At 48.1% G+C, this 18347-nt stretch overlaps 1 protein-coding gene across 1 annotated transcript; it reads right to left on the reverse strand.

The window, feature by feature from the left end:
* Window positions 1-1281: 1281 nt before the first annotated feature.
* On the reverse strand, window positions 1282-17483 carry ACTR1A (actin related protein 1A). The gene is made up of 11 exons (XM_049645639.1): window positions 17323-17483; window positions 9522-9586; window positions 8965-9040; window positions 8096-8221; window positions 7097-7221; window positions 5422-5638; window positions 4594-4686; window positions 4060-4234; window positions 3897-3958; window positions 3245-3285; window positions 1282-3082 (listed from the first exon to the last, which is right to left on the reverse strand). Exons 1-11 carry the CDS (start codon window positions 17368-17370, stop codon window positions 2980-2982), a joined length of 1131 nt encoding a protein of 376 aa, XP_049501596.1. The 5' UTR covers window positions 17371-17483; the 3' UTR covers window positions 1282-2979.
* Window positions 17484-18347: the final 864 nt, after the last annotated feature.

The raw sequence follows: 18347 nt of genomic DNA on the forward strand, positions 1-18347 counted from the left end.
CTGCCAGACACGGTGAGCAAGAGCAGCTGCTTCCAAGACTGAGGTCCCCAACCCTGGAGTCACTGGGAGCTCTCAGAAATGCTGAGGTCTTGAGTTCTGTTCCTCCAGATTCGGATTTCATGGATCTGGGGTATGGCCTGAGCACTGGGGTTTTGGAAAGCTCTGTGATTTTACTGGGCACCTGTGACTAATGCCCCTAGTGCTCTAGGTGCTCTAGGCCAGTGTTTGTCAACCTAGAGATACTTGGAGCCAGATAGTTCTTTGTTATGGATATTTATAACAGCATCCCTGGCCTCTCCTATTTTTTTTTTTAATTTTTTTTAACGTTTATTTATTTTTGAGACAGAGAGAGACAGAGCATGAACAGGGGAGGGGCAGAGAGAGAGGGAGACACAGAATCTGAAACAGGCTCCAGGCTCTGAGCTGTCAGCACAGAGCCCGACGCAGGGCTCGAACTCACGGACCGTGAGATCATGACCTGAGCCGAAGTCAGACACTTAACCGACCAAGCCACCCAGGCGCCCCACCTGGCCTCTCCTAGATGCCAGTAGCATCTCACTACCAGTTGTGACAACCAGATGTCTCCAGACATCACCAAATGTGTCCCACAGGCAAAATTGGCTTGATTGGGAACTACTTACTGCTCAAGGCCAATGGTTTTTCAAGGTCTATACAGTGGCTAAAGATTTAGGCTCTAGGGCTGTATTGCCTGGGTTCATATCCTAGCTAATAAAGAGCAGAGCTTTGGGAAATTACATAATCTTTCTGTGGCTCTATTTCCCCATCTGCAAGGTGGATAATAAAAATACCTACACACTTTGTAGGGTTGTTGGATCAAATACGTTAGTGTTTGTAAAATGCCTGGCAATCCCTGCCACCCGCCCCCCCAAGCATACAGGTTTCAAATGGAGAACTGATTAGTCAGAATGCCCCAGGAACTATATTTTAATAAGTTCCTGAGCTTCTCATCCATGTGGAAGCTTTGAGAGCCTCTGACTTCAGGGATGTCAATAGCTGCTCCCCTCATTCGAGGTGGTCTCACTCATGGGTTTTTGTGTATGTGTGCAGGGCTGGGACCCTCAGTCCCTGGGTTTTTGGCATGAACACCATCTTCTTTGTATCCACTTGACAGGCCGGGACTTGGGCTGAGAGCTAGATAAGTCTTGCTGGTACAAGAGTGCCCTCTAGAGGACAGATGAGGCCCAATCACTACCTCAGATTCAGGGCCTGCAGCTCCTCTCTTCCCACCCAGCACCAAGAGACAGAGGCCCAGCTGCCGGGTCTATTGGAACGACTTTATTTAAGTACACTGGGCCCCACCAGGCAACGTGGTTTGTGCAAGGGACAGGCTTGGGCTAAGAGAAGGGAGGTGAGCTGGTTAAGCACACTGCAGTCTGCGGGTCGCCACATCGCTTTCACACACACCTGCTGCTGTGGCCCATACCTGGCAGGGCCTTTGGTCGTTGGACGGCATGGGGGGAGTGCTGCCTGGAATCTGGGACTGGGGCGGGTCTCGGTGTCACAGGTGAGGGTGCCGGTGAAGATCTGCTAGCCCCAGCTTTGCACATCTGGGCTGAGGAGCCTTTTTGGACACTGCTAGGCCAGCCCAGTCCAGGGTAGGCACCGGGCCCCACTGGAGAGGAGATGAGCCTAGGCCCATTAGTTCCTGGCACTCTGGTCTGGCCCCCTCCCTCCTTAACTAGACAAGTCCAAAATTACGAATGGCACAAATCAGCCCAGTGGGGGGGCCTTCTCTCCTCTACAGCCTACCCCCCTGGGTCAGCTAGAGTAGGAAAAGGCAACCTGGTTAATTGCAGCTCTTTCTCTAGTCCTAAGAGCGCTGGATCCCAGTACCCCTCCTTTGCTAGGGGCCTCTGCCAAAGAGCAATTCTACCTCCTGTTTCAGAAAATCTAACCGGCAACCAGCCTGTTGATTCCAGGGCAGTGAGCAAAAGGAAGAGGAAAAAAGAGGCTGGCGGTAGTGACTTTGAATGTAGCCTCTGATCCTAAATAGGCCCGAGGCCTATGGATACTTGTCGGTTCACCATTAGCAGGGAATGGCGGGGCCCTGGACGCTATGCTAAACTGAGGTGCTGTAAACATTAGTGTGAACAGGGTGACTGGTGGGCAGGAGGCGATGAGCTCCCTCTCTCCAGTCCCATACTGAACAAACACTTCAATAAATAAAACTGAAGATGGCATTGCCCAAGGATGGATGAAAAGCAAGTAACAGGGCCTGGGGCTGACAGACTCCTGAAACTCTCCCGAGACCCCCCTGGACAGGGGCTAAGGGTTGGGGTGTTCGCTCTGCCACCAATCAGAAGTAGCACTACTCCTGCCTCTTTGAATGCCCAGCACGGTACTGGTCCCCAGGTGAGGTTGAGGGGACCCTGCCGTCTCCTGACCCCAGAGTCTCAGTAACAGCTCCTGGAGTGCTTTTCCAGACTCCCGAACCCAAATTGCAACAAAACCAGACAGAACTCAACCCTGGCCCCAGTCCTCAGTCCATGATTGATTGGCATCAAGAGCAGAAGGCCCAGCAAGGGAGGCAGCGGCTGCCTTGGGCCTCAGGGCACCCTGGGGGTGGGACGGGGTGGGGCTAGCCCAGCCTGGGATGGGCAGCAGCAAGGTCTCCCGGGATTTACCTTCTCTGTCTCCCTATGGTAGTAAACGTAGTCCCACACAGCCAGCCAAAGGCCCAGCTGACGAAGTGGCCCTCTGCCAGCACTCTTCCCTGTTGGGGGCCAGTTAGTGGTCAACCCCAGGCCTCAGGCCATCACCATCATGGGTAGTTCATCGTCCTTTCTGGGCCCTGGGATCCCTGGGCCACACGGCACTCGCATATGCGCACACACTCATATCCACGCACTCACACACACACTCACACACACAGGCAGTTCCTCGCAAACACTCCGACTCAAGAAAGCGAGTTTTAAAGTGGAGTTAACTTCAGAGAGAGGTGAAGATGATGTCCCAACATTAGAAGGTTTTCCTGTGGATAGATCGGGCACCGTCTTCTTCATATTCCTTCTTGGAGACCCACATCTTCTTAAAGGTGTCCAGGGAGGCAAGGATGGAGCCCCTGGAGTGGAGGGAATCCCAAGGAATGTTGTGAGAGGGAGGAAGTGTTCGTGGAGCCAGCCAGTCCCCGTGGGGCCAAAGCAGATGAGGCTCTGCTTTCAAGGGATGGGGTGGTGAGTGGTAATGATGCCCTCACTTCTTATTCCCTAGGAGAACTACTCACCCAATCCATGTGGAATACAGTCTCTCTTGAGGTGCAGATATCTGAAAAGGTGGGTGGAAAGAGGAATCTGAGACTTTCAACCTCCTTGTCCTTTTTCTGCCCAACGCTCATCCTTACGGCCCATTCCACTGCCCATGGCAGTGGATGTGTTGTCTCACACAACAGGCTTTCACTTATGTCCCTGCTGGACCCAGTGGGCTCTCTGGGGGGTATTGTGGCCAACCTGACACTCATCTGGAGAAGCAGATTTCCAGCAGCGCTAAGTATCTACAGCTCCCAGGAAAGCTGGTGCTAACAGGGGCCAAGATCCAGCTTTGCTGGGGGCTGATGGGAAGCAGACTCCATGGCAGGAACTACACTCCAACATTTCGCTCCCCTCAACAGGCACCAAGATGTCGGACTGTGTCACGAGAGCGGCAAGAGTCAGCCTGCCAATGCTACAGTTTCTCTGACAGACCACACGTGGGCCCTTAGCCTAACACCCTGCCACATCAGGGTCTCAGAACTGCCCCCTTTTGTGGGGAAGGAGAGGGAAAATGGGTTCTTCCCGCTGGCAGACCTCAAGGTCAATGTGGAATCTGGGAACTGTGTAGCCTTGGAGGGGAGCCCCGGTTCCACGCAGCCCCAGCGCCAGCCCCCAGCATGCTCCTACCCTGATCTTCACGTCTTTCGGAGCCAGTTTCTTCACTTCACTCAGTAGCCTGTCACCAAAACCTGAATGGGCAAGACAGGAGAATCTCATGTCAATCCTCTGGGCGTCTGGGCCCAGCAAGATCTGGAAACTTCCTGGAGATGGGCCGAGAGCAAAGACCAACCTTTGAACAGGGTGGAGCCTCCCGAGAGGACGATGTTAGAGAAGAGCGTGCGCCGCAAGTCCATGTCCGACTTCTGGATGGCAAACACCAGCACCTCGTGGATGCCCTCACTCTCCTCTCCAATCAGGTCTGGCCTGAACAGCAGCTCAGGTGCCCGGAATCGGGAAGGACCAATCTGTAGGGTGGAGAGCAAATTCAGAGGCTGGGACCAGGGCTGAGGTCCCTTTGGGAGTGAAAATAGAAGAGGCAGCTCACACTATACTGTGCCCAAGTGATTATGGAGAACACGAACCACCCTCTTCCGAACCCCTTCCTGACCTAGGCAAATGCCCCTGATGCTTCCTCTCCTCTACACGGGAGAAGCAAAGTTCCTGACGCCTCGTTCTGCGGGAGACAGTGCTGCTCCAGAGCTCCGGTGCTCCAGGCAGAGGGTGTAAAAGGGCTGGTGCATCTGACTCCAGCCTCCCCCTGGGGAGTTATTTGGGCTCAGAGCTTCTGACAGCCTGGGACGACTGAAGGGAGATCCACGCCTACCTCAATGGTGCTGCCGTCGGGCAGGTAGTACTGAGCCTTCTCCGTCTCTAGTGTCTCATCCTTCTGCGGGTTTATGGACAGGTAGCAGGCTCTCTGCAGAACCGAGCAGGAGTCAGGCAGGCATGAAACTTAGGCCCACCTGGTCGAAGCCCCAGGGCTGCCAGATGCACTCCTGCAGATATCAGCCTCTCCACAGTGATTGCCCTAAAGGTCCACAGAGCTGCTGTTCTGGAGCCAGGGCAGGATGGCCTGTCGGCCTACACTGGGTGGCACTTCGGACAGGAGTTCCTACCTGCTCCACCTTCCTTGTGGGCAGGCGTGGAAACTGGCTCTCTGGAGCCGGGTCTGAGACCACAACCCAATTTTAATCTAGACTTAGGCTTCTTCCTTCTACTACTCATGGTTCTGGGGCCTGTCTACCCAGCTCAGAGGATTCCCTAGAGCCGTGGGTGGCAGAAGGATCTGGTTTACTTAAAAAGAAAACTGTATTGTGACTTCTTCAAAGATGTAAAAGAACATACCTGATTTGGACATAAGGTATAAAAACATAATGAACATTGGTACACCCATCACCAGCTTAAGAAAGAGCAGCACCTCCCTTCTTCCCACAAGATGGCAGCACTTGGGGACAGTGACCGTCAGTGTGAGGGGGGCCTAGCTGGGATCACAGGGTAGCCAGGAGGCCTGGCTGGGGAGAACAGAGCCTGACTAGGGACCCCCCCCCCCCCAAGACAGGGGCTTGGCCTCTTTTCACTCCAGGTCACAGAGGTCCCGGCTGCCCTGTTTCCATTCTCCATCCCATCCCTGGGCCCATGGGGCAGCACTCACTTCTTTTATAGCCTTGACAATCTCAAACTCAGAAGATGAGTGGAAATCATAGCCCTCCTTCCGCAGGTAGAGGCGAAGGAAGCGAGAGACATCTCGGCCAGCAATGTCGATGCGCATGATTGAGTGGGGCATGGCAAAGCCCTCATAAATGGGTACAGCATGTGTGACGCCATCCCCAGAATCCAGCACCACACCTGTGGTCCTGCCTGTGGCATAACTGCAGCACAGGGAACAAATCGTCACTAACCCCTGCCTCTTTACTATGGCAAAACACTAGCTTTTTTTTAGAATTCAAAGTTAGCTAAGCTAAGCTGCAGCCTGCCTTTCTCTAGGGGCCTTAGACTGGCCACAGTACTAAGTCCAAGCATAAGCAAGCCTGAAAAACCTGAATGAAAGGAGCCCAGCCTCTCCCAGCCCCTCCCCTGTTCCGGAAGAAGAGGCCTTCCAATCTCAGGAGACAGCCTAGCCTTCAACTGCTTCAGGGTCCCAGCCCAGGGGCAGTTTTTACTTCCCAGACAAGAAGAAAAAACTCAAATGCCTACAGGGGCCAGGTAGGAAAGGAAAATAAGAATATTTTCACTTCCACAAAACACTTGCTTTTTTCCCACATGGCCTCCTAGGTCCGTAGTTGTTTTTTTTTTTTGTTTGTTTTTTTTGTTTTTCCTCTTTTGGTAAAGACAAAGGTACAGATATATATTTCTGTGATCCAAAGGGAAAAAACCCATGATGTTTGATAAGTAGCAACTGACGCTGCCTCGTGCTGGGAGGACAGCAGGGAATAGAGCAGGCTGCGGTGAAGTCAAACTTGCAAACTACCTAACATGGCAGTGGCTATTTCAGCTCTAGCTGACTTTTGTCCTATGTTTTGTACATGCCCAGTATTGCCAGATCTTTCCAGAAATTAGTATGTTGATAGGAAATCCACTCCTCCTCCTTTTTTTAAAGTAGGCTGCATGCCCAATGTAGGGCTTAAACTCATGACTCTGAGATCAAGAGTTTCATGTTCTACTGACTGAGCCAGCCAGGTGCCCTGGAAATCTCCCAATTTTAAAATGCTGGCTTGGGCGCCTGGGTGGCTCAATTAGTGAAGCGTCTGACTCTTGATTTCGGCTCAGGTCATGATCTCATGGTTCGTGAAATCAAGCCCTCCTTTGGGCTCTACGCTGGGCGTGGAACCTGCTTGGGATTCTCTCTTCCCCACTCTCTTTCTACCCTTCCCTCGCTCGCATGTATGCACTCTCTCTCTCAAAATAAATAAGTAAACTTAAAATGCTGGCTCACTAGGGTCAAACACATCCTATCTGCAGCTCACCAGTGTATAATCTTGGCCTTAGATCTAACCCTAGTGTGAGGCAGGCTGGGCGCAGGACAGGCATGACAGGCGTATGAAGACGGAGACTATGGTGGTGTTTTCATCACGACTCTGTCACCAGCCTGGCACAGCGTCTGGCATAAACAGGCACTGGATAAATATCTCAATAAGTTACAGGGGACTTTAGGAAGAGCTGTAGCACCGTGTGGCCTTCCCAGCAGGCACAGCAGAGAGGCTTGGGCACCAAACCACTGAGAGAATAAGAGAAGCGAGACTGGGAGAAGATCTCCATACCCCCTTTCCTACCCAAAGGAGAGGCAGCCTCCATTCTGCCCGCAAGGGGCCAGGCTGCTTGCTACTCACAGGCTGAGCACAGCTTGCATGGAGATGAAAAGGGCTGGAACATTGAAGGTCTCGAAGAAAACTTCAGCAGCTCGTTCGCGGTTTTTCCGTGGGTTTAAAGGTGCCTCCGTCAGGAGCACAGGGTGCTGGTGAAAGATGCCCAGAGGGCAATCAGGGCCAAGTGAGATCTCTACCTCTCATTAGCACCCGGGCAGGAGGCCCCTGTGTGGTATGCTAGAGAACCGAGGGGAACTTTGTGAGCCTCCCTCCAAAAACAGGCAAGCTGGACCTGCCATCTACCCCAGCGTGAGCCAGTTTGTCAGCCTTCCAAATTCACGCTCACTCTGAAGTCTCATTCCGTCCTTGCCTCTGCCTCCTTCCTCCCCTCCCTATCCTCCAAGTTTCTTACATAGGCCTCTGTATTTACTGTAAATCTCCAATTGTCCAGAAGATTTTACTAAACTCTAAATTTGGAATTACTATGATACAAAAAATAGTATAAAATTTTTTTCTAAATAGAAAATTACATTTAAATATTGAATATATTTTTGAAAGACGTTGTATCTCCTTCCCCTGGAAATTCTGATGTCTAGGACACACCTTCCTTTGTTTTCCTGAGCTGAGAGTTTCTTCCTTAGAAGTTAGAGTATAAGCTCTGAAGTCTGAAAGACATGGGTTTGAATCCTAGCTCTACCACTTTATTCCCTAGGTGATCTTGGAAAGACTACTTGGCTTCTCTGAACATTTTTTCTGTTCCCTTGTTTGTAAAATGGAGATAATACTACCTGTATTTCATAGGACTGGTGTCCTATTCAAGATTGAATGCAAACATGTCTGAAGAGCACATGGCCTGGTGCCACGGTAAGACTCAAACCCTCCTGGCAGTTATCCTCCCTTCCTCCTTCTCCTCCCCTTCCTCCTCCTCCTCCTCCTCCTCCTCCTCCTCCTCCTCCTCTTTGGGGTAGTGGCTCTGTCCAGCTCTCACACTGTGCATGGGTGCCGTGCTCATAGGACCCTCACCTCCTCTGAGAAAGTCTGCAGTTGGTCCTTAGAATAGACATATTGCCAGATGCGCTCCATATCGTTCCAGTCCTTGACGATGCCGTGCTCCATGGGGTAGCGGATGGACAGCAGCCCTCGGTGTTCCTGGGGGCAGAGAGCAGGAGTTACAGCAGCAGCCAGTCTCTCAGCCAGGCGGCCCACTCTTCCAGCACAGGGAGTTCCCACCCCACAGTCCTCAGCCAGGGCTAAAGGCAGGCCCCCATTTGCCAAGTCTCTAAACTGTATGCTGTAAACTGTTCTCACTGCCTGATTAGCTGGCAAAGCAGAGGGCTTCTGCATTTCCCTGGGCCCTGGGTGCCCTTATGGCAAGTGACAGGAGGCACCCTTCTCATTGCCTGATCCCAGGACACAATCTCCTGGCTCCCACCTCTGGGCGTCAGCACTTGCAGCCCAGGCTGGCAATAATGATTCTGTTGTTCTGTATCCAGAGGCTGCCCCAGGGCTCTGCCAAACTATGCTAATTAACTCATCCCCAGGGTATCCCAGCTAGGATATCCCCCTGAATCCCTTTTGCCAAAACAAGAACCAAGCTAGCTAATCTCATCATTGGCAAGGTAGTGACAGAATACAGAAGGAAAGCAAAAGCCCTATTTTCTAGACTGGTTTCTATTTCCCAAAGTGGGTTTCCAGATATTTCCTCTCCAAAACCAGAGGCTGCTCCTGAGAGAAATGAACCAATCAGACCTAGGATGAGAGGACCAAAGGGGGATTTAAGAGGAAATTGCTCCTTTTACTCATGGCTGTCCCACTGCTGGGACACTGCCCATGTTGGGAATAATGAAGGTCCTCTGTTGGCTTGAGGCTTCTACAGTAGGACTGGGAATTACCTCGGCTTTGGGGCCAATGAAGATGTCACCTTCCAGGGCTCCGGCCATGACACGAACGTGTTTGGGTCTGCCCACACTATAAAAGAGATCAGGGGGACCGTCACTTTTCCTTTCATGACATAACACAGGAAGGATGTGCAGATGTGTATGCTTAGACAGGAAGAGCTGGACTCAGTTCTACTGTGTTTATCTCTGAGGAGTGAGGTTACAGTTGATTTTGATTTTCTTCTTTCTACTTTTCTGCATTTCCTGCAATTTCTACAATGAACATGTATTATTTTAAGTTTTTTGTATATTATTTCAAATTTCTGACCCAAACGAGAGATCCCTTCTCTCCAAAAGGTAGAGGGCTGACCCCATAACAAAGCTGACAAGCCTCCCAAGCTTCTGCTGCTTTTTTTTTTTTTAAAGGATTTTATTTATTTTTTAAGTAATTTCCATACCAATGTGGGGCTCGAACCCACAACCCTGAGATAAAGGGTCGCGTGCTCCACCAACGGAGCCGGCCAGACAACACATACCTCTCAAGCTTCTGACTAAGGTACACAATTACTTACTAGTTTGGAAAGCAATATTTGGGAATCTGATCACCAGCAAAACCAGCTTTAATCACACCGGATCCCTGAGGAGAGAGGAGAGACAAAGAAAAGTCAGAAGTATGACAAAAACAAGAGGAGATATATATCATACAATATGTATAATACGGTTCCATTTTTTATTATTTATTTAAAGTTTTTTTGTTAGAGAGAGAGGGAGAGAGAGAATCCTAAGTGGGCCCCACACTGTCAGCATAGAGCCTGACATTGGGCTCGAACTCACAAAACTGTGAGATCATGACCGAGCCGAAATCAAGAGTCATTCCCTCAACTGAGCCACCCAGGCACCCCTGGTTCCATTTTTATTTAACAGAGATGACCTTCTATCTGCGTATAGTATATCCATCTGTATGAGCATTTATAGAGGGAACACGTGTCACCAGGAGGGAAGTGGGACTAGGGACGGGGAGGAGAGCTTTCACTGCACACTCAAAGTATTATTTGATTTTTTTTTTTTTTTTTTTTTTATTCTTTGACTTTTCTACATTGAACATGCTTTACTTCTGGAATTGAAAATAATATTGGGGCCCCTGGGTGGCTCAGTCCAACTTCGGCTCAGGTCATGATCTTGCTGTTCATGAGTTCAAGCCCCACATCAGGTTCTCTGCTGTCAGTGCAGAGCCTGCTTCAGAGCCTCTGTCCTCCTCTCTCTCTGCCCCTCCCCCATGTGCATGCTCACTCTCTCTCAAAAATAAACATAAAAAAAATACTATTAACACAGGGAAGAAAAAGAGAAAACCTGAGGAGAGAAGAGAAAAGTACCTAGAAGCACCAGAGCAGCCAAGTTCAGGAACATAACCAAGGTGGGAAGAACGCATGATTCTGTTAAACCACCAAGACGCTGTTAACCTACTTTCCCAGCTCAAGCCTGAACTCTCCTTGCCCTTCAGGGTCTCTATGACAGACACCACCATGGAACACTGCCATGCTTGAAGCTGACTCCGACGGAGCACATGTTGTCTGGTTTTTACTGCAGGGGCAAACCTCTACACTTTCTTGGAGGATTGTGGTTGCTTTTTGTTTTTTATTATGCTTTGTTTTACTCACTGGTCTCCTGATTGTAAAGAGCAGGGAAGTTCTAAAGCATCAGCTACAAAGAGACCCCACATTACAATCCTGCTGCTCCAATACTTGGTAAGTCGGGTGGGGAAGAGAGTGACTTCCCCACCACCATCTCTGGTACCTCCTGGGGCCCAACCAAAGTAAACAGGGACTCTAGATACAGATACCAACTCTGTGCAGGACAGATGTCGAGGTTTGCTACTGCTTGCAAATATAGCCTGTCTTCTTCCTTCTTAACTCTTGCACCACTACACCCAATATGCTCACCCTTCTACCCCAACACGGTTTGCAGCTGCACATGTAGTAGGGGCAAGCCTTTTCCTGCTGCCTGTTAACCACTTCTCCTGGGGCAGAGAGCGGTATTTCCAAACCCACGCAGCAAGCAGTAAACACATCAGGAGATGCTAAATAGCCAAGGTTATCTTTGCACCAAAGGCTTTCCTGCAATATCCCTGGTTCCCTCTCTGTCTCTTATTCCTGCTCTTCTATAGGAGAAGCGGGGGCGGAGGGGGGGGCGGGTAGATAGGCCATTCTGGTGCCTGACTCTGGCAAAACAGAGAGGATGGGGTGGCTGAAGGATAGGGAATGCCAGTTCTCTAAGACAGCAGGAACCTCTGCCAACAGAAAAAACAGGAGACAATGTGCAAACTCATCGGCCTGGGCAGGACAGCAAGGAGCCTGGAAAAGGTGCAGCTGTAAACTGAGCTGAGAAACTGGGAAGGAGGGAGAACCATCGTACCGCAGCCTGTGGGCTCTGGGACGGTGGCATGGGTAGTGCTCACAGCACTGTACAGAACTCCGGGCACTTGTTGGCTCACGCTTCCAGTAATTGTTCACTGCCTTCACCTGGGTGTGGTGATGCCAACAGACTAATTGGACCTCCTGGCAGAGGTTGAAAACAAGAAAGGTAAAGATGAGACCTACATTTCAGACTCTAGATATTTTGAAGAGACGATTTTCCTGGATATTTAATTGTGAGTTTAATAGCAAAATCAGACTAGAGTCTGAGTAAATTAAGGCAAATGAAGATATTAGGTTCGTTTCTTCCTCTCTGGCCCTCCTAGCAAGAGAGTATAAAGACCCAGTTCAAATATCATCGCCTTCCTCATGAAGAATAATCCCGTTGGAATTAATTATCCTCTTCCTATTATTTCACAGAATCACCATTACCTGTACCACAATACCACAAGGTAGTCTGCATTTCCTTCTGCTGTATTTATTTTTTTTAATGTTTATTTTTATTTAAGGTTTATTTTGAGAGAGAGCACGCGTGTTGGAGCGCACTGGGGCAGGGAGGGGGAGGCGGAGGGACAGAGGGAGAGGGAGAGAGAGTCCCAGGTAGGCTCTGGGCTGTCAGGGCAGAGCCAGATGTGGGGCTTGATCTCACGAATGCATGAGATCATGACCTGAGCCAAAATCGAGAGTTAGACACTTAGCCGACTAAGTCACCCAGGCGCCCCTTCCTTCTGCCTTCTATTTGAATTTATGGTTTCCATTTTTGCCTGTTTTCAGCCCAAGGTCCTCAAGCTCAGAGACTTTCTATATCAGCAGTATCTGGCATTTGAGGGTACTCAAATAGATGCTGGCTGCCTAAAATTAAATCCAAGCTCAAACGATTGGCAGATGAAGCCTAAAATATGGAACCTGAACCAGCAGCTGGAATGCCAGAAGCCCCAGGCAGAGGTGGTGCTGGTTAGGTGGAGGCAGCATTGGGAATGATGCACAAGGTGGAGCCAGACCCGGCTTGTCCCTGCAGTCCCAAGAGCTGGCCTGCTAGGCCAGCAGTTGGGGAAAGAATGAGTGGGACGGAGGAGGCGGCTGAGCGGCTTCTATTCTGCTCAAACCAAAGATTATAAAAAAGGCCCTGTCAATTTCTTTAATAGTATTTGTTAACTAGGAACTATGTACCTGGCAAATGAGCTGCCACGTTCTTTGTTATTCACTCTGGCAAAGCCAAGTAAACAAACGCCTTGCAGAGGCTTCTTGAAAAAGCAGTTTCATAATAAATATTTGATTTTTGAGGATTCAAGTCTGCGGCCAGTCACCAATGACCATTCTCTTTCTGAAGCAGGCAAACAGACAGCAAATCCCTCAGCAAGGCTCTCCCAGTTATCTGCTAACTATGGGCCTGGGGCTTGGGCAACCTTTAGCCTAAGCACTCCTGATTATTCTTGACATGCTAGCAAAGAGGCTAGTTGTCTCCATTTTACAAGTGGGAAAAGGATGCTGAGAGGTGGAGCCTCAGATTCTAGGGCACTAGTGGCTCATTTGGGCATAAAGATATATTTTGGCCCACAAAGTACTTTTTGGAAAACAATTTCATTGAAATAAAATTCGCTACCGTATAATTTACCCACTTAAGGTATATAACTCAATGGTTCGTGGTATATTCAGAGTAGTATAATCATCACCACAATCTTATTTTGGAACTTCCTCATCATCCCAGAACCTGTACCCATTAGCAGTCACTCTCTCCATCCTACCTGCCCTCTCCTGCCAACCAGTCCTAGGCAACCACTAATCTACTTTCCGTCTCTGCAGACCACGAATTACTTTTACGTTAACTTCCAACAGTTCAAATTAGAGACTGCATATAAAATTTGGTGTTTCTGATTTCTCTTGAAACATCAGAAAATCCGGCAACACTGGGCCTGCATTCCTGGATGGGGACCACTGGCTGGAAATGAAAAGCAGCCGGCCCTTTGGTTAGACATGCTCAAAGCACCTTTCAGATTCCTCAAGACTTCTTTAAAGGTACTCTCTTCCTCCCCCTTTTTGTGTGCCTGCTTGGCCTCTGCAAGCACTGAGTTTGAAACTCCTATTCAAGGCATTGCCAGCAACTAATTCATGATATATTCCCCCTCCACATGATACCTGGTTTCTTTTTTACCCTCAGAGTGTTTAGGTTGGTGTGAAGCACATCCTTGGCTCTCAAAATACACATAATTGAACAGTGAGCTATCTTTATAAGTCACCTCTTCTCAGCCTTTCCAACAAACGGGATGGATTCTTGCTGTTGCTTGTTGTACAACCAATGGGGTCAATATCACATTGCAAGTGACAGTGGAAAATAAATATAGTGACTTCATTTCCTCAGCTAATTCTAGTGTTTCTTAAACTTAAGTGAATCAGTACATCTCAAGAGCTGATGACAAATTGTAAAAAGCTAATAATAATAAAATTGAGTCCATCAGTAAAATTTGAACATTGACAAAATATTTGATGTTATTAAGGAATTATGAGTTGTATTAGGTTTGATAGTAGTATACTGATTATGTCTTTAGAAGAGTGTGGGAGAGGGCACCTGGCTGGCTCAGTTGGTAGAGCATGTGACTTTTGATCTCAGGGTTGTGAGTTCAAGCCCCACAATGCGCATAGAGCTTACTTAAAAAATAAATTAAAAAAAAGTAAAAAAAAATCCGTTCATGCTCTGTCTCTCTCTGTCCCAAAAATAAATAAAAAACGTTGAAAAAAAAAAATTAAAAAAAAAAAAATGGGGCGCCTGGGTGGCGCAGTCGGTTGAGCGTCCGACTTCAGCCAGGTCACGATCTCGCGGTCCGTGAGTTCGAGCCCCGCGTCAGGCTCTGGGCTGATGGCTCGGAGCCTGGAGCCTGTTTCCGATTCTGTGTCTCCCTCTCTCTCTGACCCTCCCCCGTTCATGCTCTGTCTCTCTCTGTCCCAAAAATAAATAAAAAATGTTGAAAAAAAAAAATTTAAAAAAAAAAAAAGAAAAAAAAAAAAAAAAAGGTATGGGAGTGGGAAGTAGGTGGGAATAAGTTAAAAAAGATTAGCCACAAGTTGATAACTGTTACAGCTAGGTGAATATGTGGATATTTGTTATACTCTTCCTCTCCTTTTGTTTATGTTTCACATTTTCTATAATAAAAAGAAGAAAGCTGAAAAATAAGTCCTCAAAATGTGGCCTGGGAGCTGCCCTCCTTTTGTATTACTATCCATTACATACTTTTGGGAAGAATGACTTGTATTTAGTTTTTAAAAACACCTATCAGTTTATCGTTGTCATTAAAGTACATGTATGTACACCTCCCCTTCCATTTTCCTCATTAAATTCTGATGAATTGGTTTGGTGCCAGAATAGGTAGAAAGGAGTGGTCAACAATTATTTTAAGACTGAGAAAGGCTATGAAATGATAATGAGCCTCTTCTCTCTTTCTCCTGTTCTTTGCTCTCCTTTCCTTTTAATTATACTCTCTGTAGCCCAGAAATAAAATTGTAGCAATCTATTAAGCTATGGGGCAGTTAAATCTGCTAGATACACACCATTCTCATAATAATATAAAGTTGGCTCAAATATTTCAAATTATTTTTCCTATCCTTATTTCACTTTGAAACAAAATAAAGCTCTCTAAATGTCAAACAGCAAGAACTATCTGAGGCCCCAGATCTAAAAATGTGGGAGAGGGGCACCTGGATGGCTCAGTTGGTTGAGCAATCGACTTCAGCTCAGGTCACAATCTCACAGTTTGTGGGTTCAAGCCCTGTGTGGGGCTCTGTGCTGACAGCTTGAAGCCTAGAGCCTGCTTCTGATTCTTTGTCTCCCTCTCTCTCCCTGCACCTCCCCAATTCGTACTCTGTCTCTCTCTCTCAAAAATAAATAAACATAAAAAAAAATAATAATGTGAGAGAATTTCTCCTACTTCAATTTTTGGCATTATTATTGGCATAATAAAAAAATATTTTCCCAGAGAAAATAGACAAATCAATTCTTTAAGTCTTAAAACTCAACATGCACCACTGCTTTGATGTATTTCAGATATACTATGGAGAGAGACAAAGGAGAAACTAAAAAGCATTAGCTTAATTGACTTTAAGGAAAATGGCTACAGATGGAACTCCTGCCCAACAATTCCAGAATCAAAGGATCTAATAAGATGGACAGACTGCTCCTTCTGCATCGCTGATGGAAACAGGAAATCATAATTTCTATTTTTTTTCTTTTTAAAATTAAGAAAAAGGCAGATGAAGTACCCATAAACTGGCTGAAGATAGAAATAGTGTTCTCTGAAAATCAATTAACAAGGACCCCTACTCAGCCCGCTGCAGCAACTGACTAGGTTTCTCTCCCCACCTCAAATCTTTATTTAGGGGCATCTTTGTTACTGTGACATTTGGTCACTCATCCACCCACTCATCAATCCAACAAAAAACATTTATTGAGCACATAGTGGTGATAGGCTCTAGATGCTGTGTGTATGAAGGAGGGCGGGAAGGGGAGAGTAACAAAAAAATTAAGGAATACCATCTTTTCCTCCAAGCATTTAACAGTCTAGTGAGGGAGACCCCCCCCCCCCAAAAAAAAAGTGAGGAACTTGGAACCCGATCGATCTCAGTTTGAGTCTTGGCTCAACTTCTAAGACAGGCGGCTTCAATACTGACTGTTATTTAACCTCTAAGGTTCACTTTTCTGCATAAACGGGGGGAAAGTAATTCTTATCCACCTACTAGAGCTGACGCTTCAAGGAGATGATGCAAACAAAAGCACCTTGTAACATGCCTAAGGTCTCAAGGCTGGATCAACAGAATGAATCTGATAGCTTAGGACAGAACTGGCAGTTTTGCCTCAAGGGGCACAGAAGGTACCAACCAATCTCAGCGATACGAAGCCTTTCAGTGGAAGGTAGAAATTGAGTTGTTTTACAAAAGTCACCCTCCGCCCAAAATAAAAGCAGGATTCAGTTTCTTTCCGTTTGTCACTATAGATGCATATACGTTGGCTACTAGCAGGAGGAATAGCGGATAAAGCACTGGTTTTAGGTCACCTCCACTGTACGACCTTGGGTTCACTTCACCTCTTCGTGCTTCAGGTTTTTTTTTTTTTTTTCATTCGTAAAACGAGGATCAAACTTCCTGCCTAACTGTGCACCCAATTTTTCAATTCAAATGTATGTGAAAGCCCCCTGTACGTGCTAGAGCACCTGGCAAATATGTCTAGTAATTTTTTCCCACATTCCGAAAAGGATAGTATCTCCCTGCTTGCCTGGTCACTCTTTCTTCTGGATCTTTATTAACGTTGTAATTTATTATCACAGAAATAACTGCAATCCTTTGGCCATTTCCGGCACCAGATTCCCGAGCCCCACCCATACACACCACCAAGCCACCCGCCCTGCTGGGGACCGAAGGAAACTTAGCCCTTCCCCACCAGGGGGCGGGCCCTAGCCCGTCAGGCCCCTCCGCTGTGAGTTCCCGAAGCCAATCCCCACAGCCCTCGTGCACCCGCCCGCCCCTTAGAGAGAGGAACTACTATGGCGGCCCGGAAGAACGGCAGGGGCGCAAGCCAATCACTGCGGAGGGCTGCCCTCATCCGGCAAGGCCCAGAGGCGGGGTCATCGGCCAAGATGGACAGCCAGAACAACCAATAGCATGATCGGAAACAGGGGACGGGGCGGACGCCGGGCGCTCACAGAGCGGTTAAGGCCCCTCGAGCCAAGGGCCCAAGAACCCGGCTCGGACTACAGCCTTTGCCTTTATCCATCCCAAACTTCTCCATCCCATGGTTGCTGGCCAGCCGCCCTGCCTATGGACTACGGGTGAAGGGAGGACGGAGGTGGCGGCGGTTGAACCCGCCTGACAGGCTGGGCCAGTGACAAAGAGCCGGTGGCCCAGGCCGAAACCCGGGAGCGATCCCTTTGGGGAAGAGAGCATAAACCCCTTTAGAGATAGGAAAGATGCAACTCACGTTGTCGATCACGACAGGCTGGTTGGCGATCACATCGTAGGACTCCATGGCAGAAGAATATCTCCTTCCGAGGAAGGAACTGCCAGCCGGGTCTGCTGCTAACGCCACTGACACGCATGCGCAGTCTAGCCGCCGGTCCAAGGCGGCTAGGGAGCGGCCAGACCTCGCCTCCGAAGAACTACAACCCCCAGCATGCCTTACCCCTGGGTTTAACTCGCCAGGCCCCTTTGGAGCCCCGCCCAGTTTGAGTAGGGCGTCGCATTTCGACGCACAGTACCCTGGGCTTTGTAGTCTCCTTCGATGAATAGACGGGGACGCAGATTGATGACTGTATTGCACGCTTGGATCTGTAGTTCCATTGAAGGGATTCCCAGTGCATGCTGAAGTATGTAGTCTTCTGGAGTACTTGTCTGTAGTTGGGTTTGAATTGGCCGGTAATTCGTGGATGTTTAGATTTTCCAGGTCAGTCCCTGCCACCAGTTCTCCTGGACAATTGCTGTATTTTTATTTGGGTCAATAAGACATTAATAAACATTTATCAGCATCACATTCTAATAAAGGAACATTTAATACACGCACACGGGGAAGGAGGACATACTCTCAGAACAAAAGAAAATGCATTTTATAAAATTTGCTTTTTGGAAAAAACCGGCACATTTTTTGCTTCTTTTCGCATTTATTCCTGGGTAGGTGTAGACTTTGCAACAGGTTAACATTGGTCTGAAGACTGGCATTTGTAACTACGGGTACAGATGATCTTTTGTTCTTTAAAACATCGTTCATTTAATAGCTTCAGGAACTGCTTTAATATCTCTATTTTTCATGGAGAATTAGAATTGACATTGATGAATGAGAAAATGGAGGTGAAGAGAAGTTTTGTGTCACTACTTTCAAATGACACCAATGCATTTTTCTCCAGATTAGGCACCCTTCCCTCCTCCCGCCCCTTCAAATTGCAAGAACCCTTTAGTCAATAGCACTGGTAATCAGGACTTCTTTCTATTCCTTTCTCTTGGAATTCCTTA

Source organism: Panthera uncia, chromosome D2, assembly GCF_023721935.1.
Source record: "Panthera uncia isolate 11264 chromosome D2, Puncia_PCG_1.0, whole genome shotgun sequence".
NCBI classification, from domain to species: Eukaryota; Metazoa; Chordata; class Mammalia; order Carnivora; family Felidae; genus Panthera; species Panthera uncia.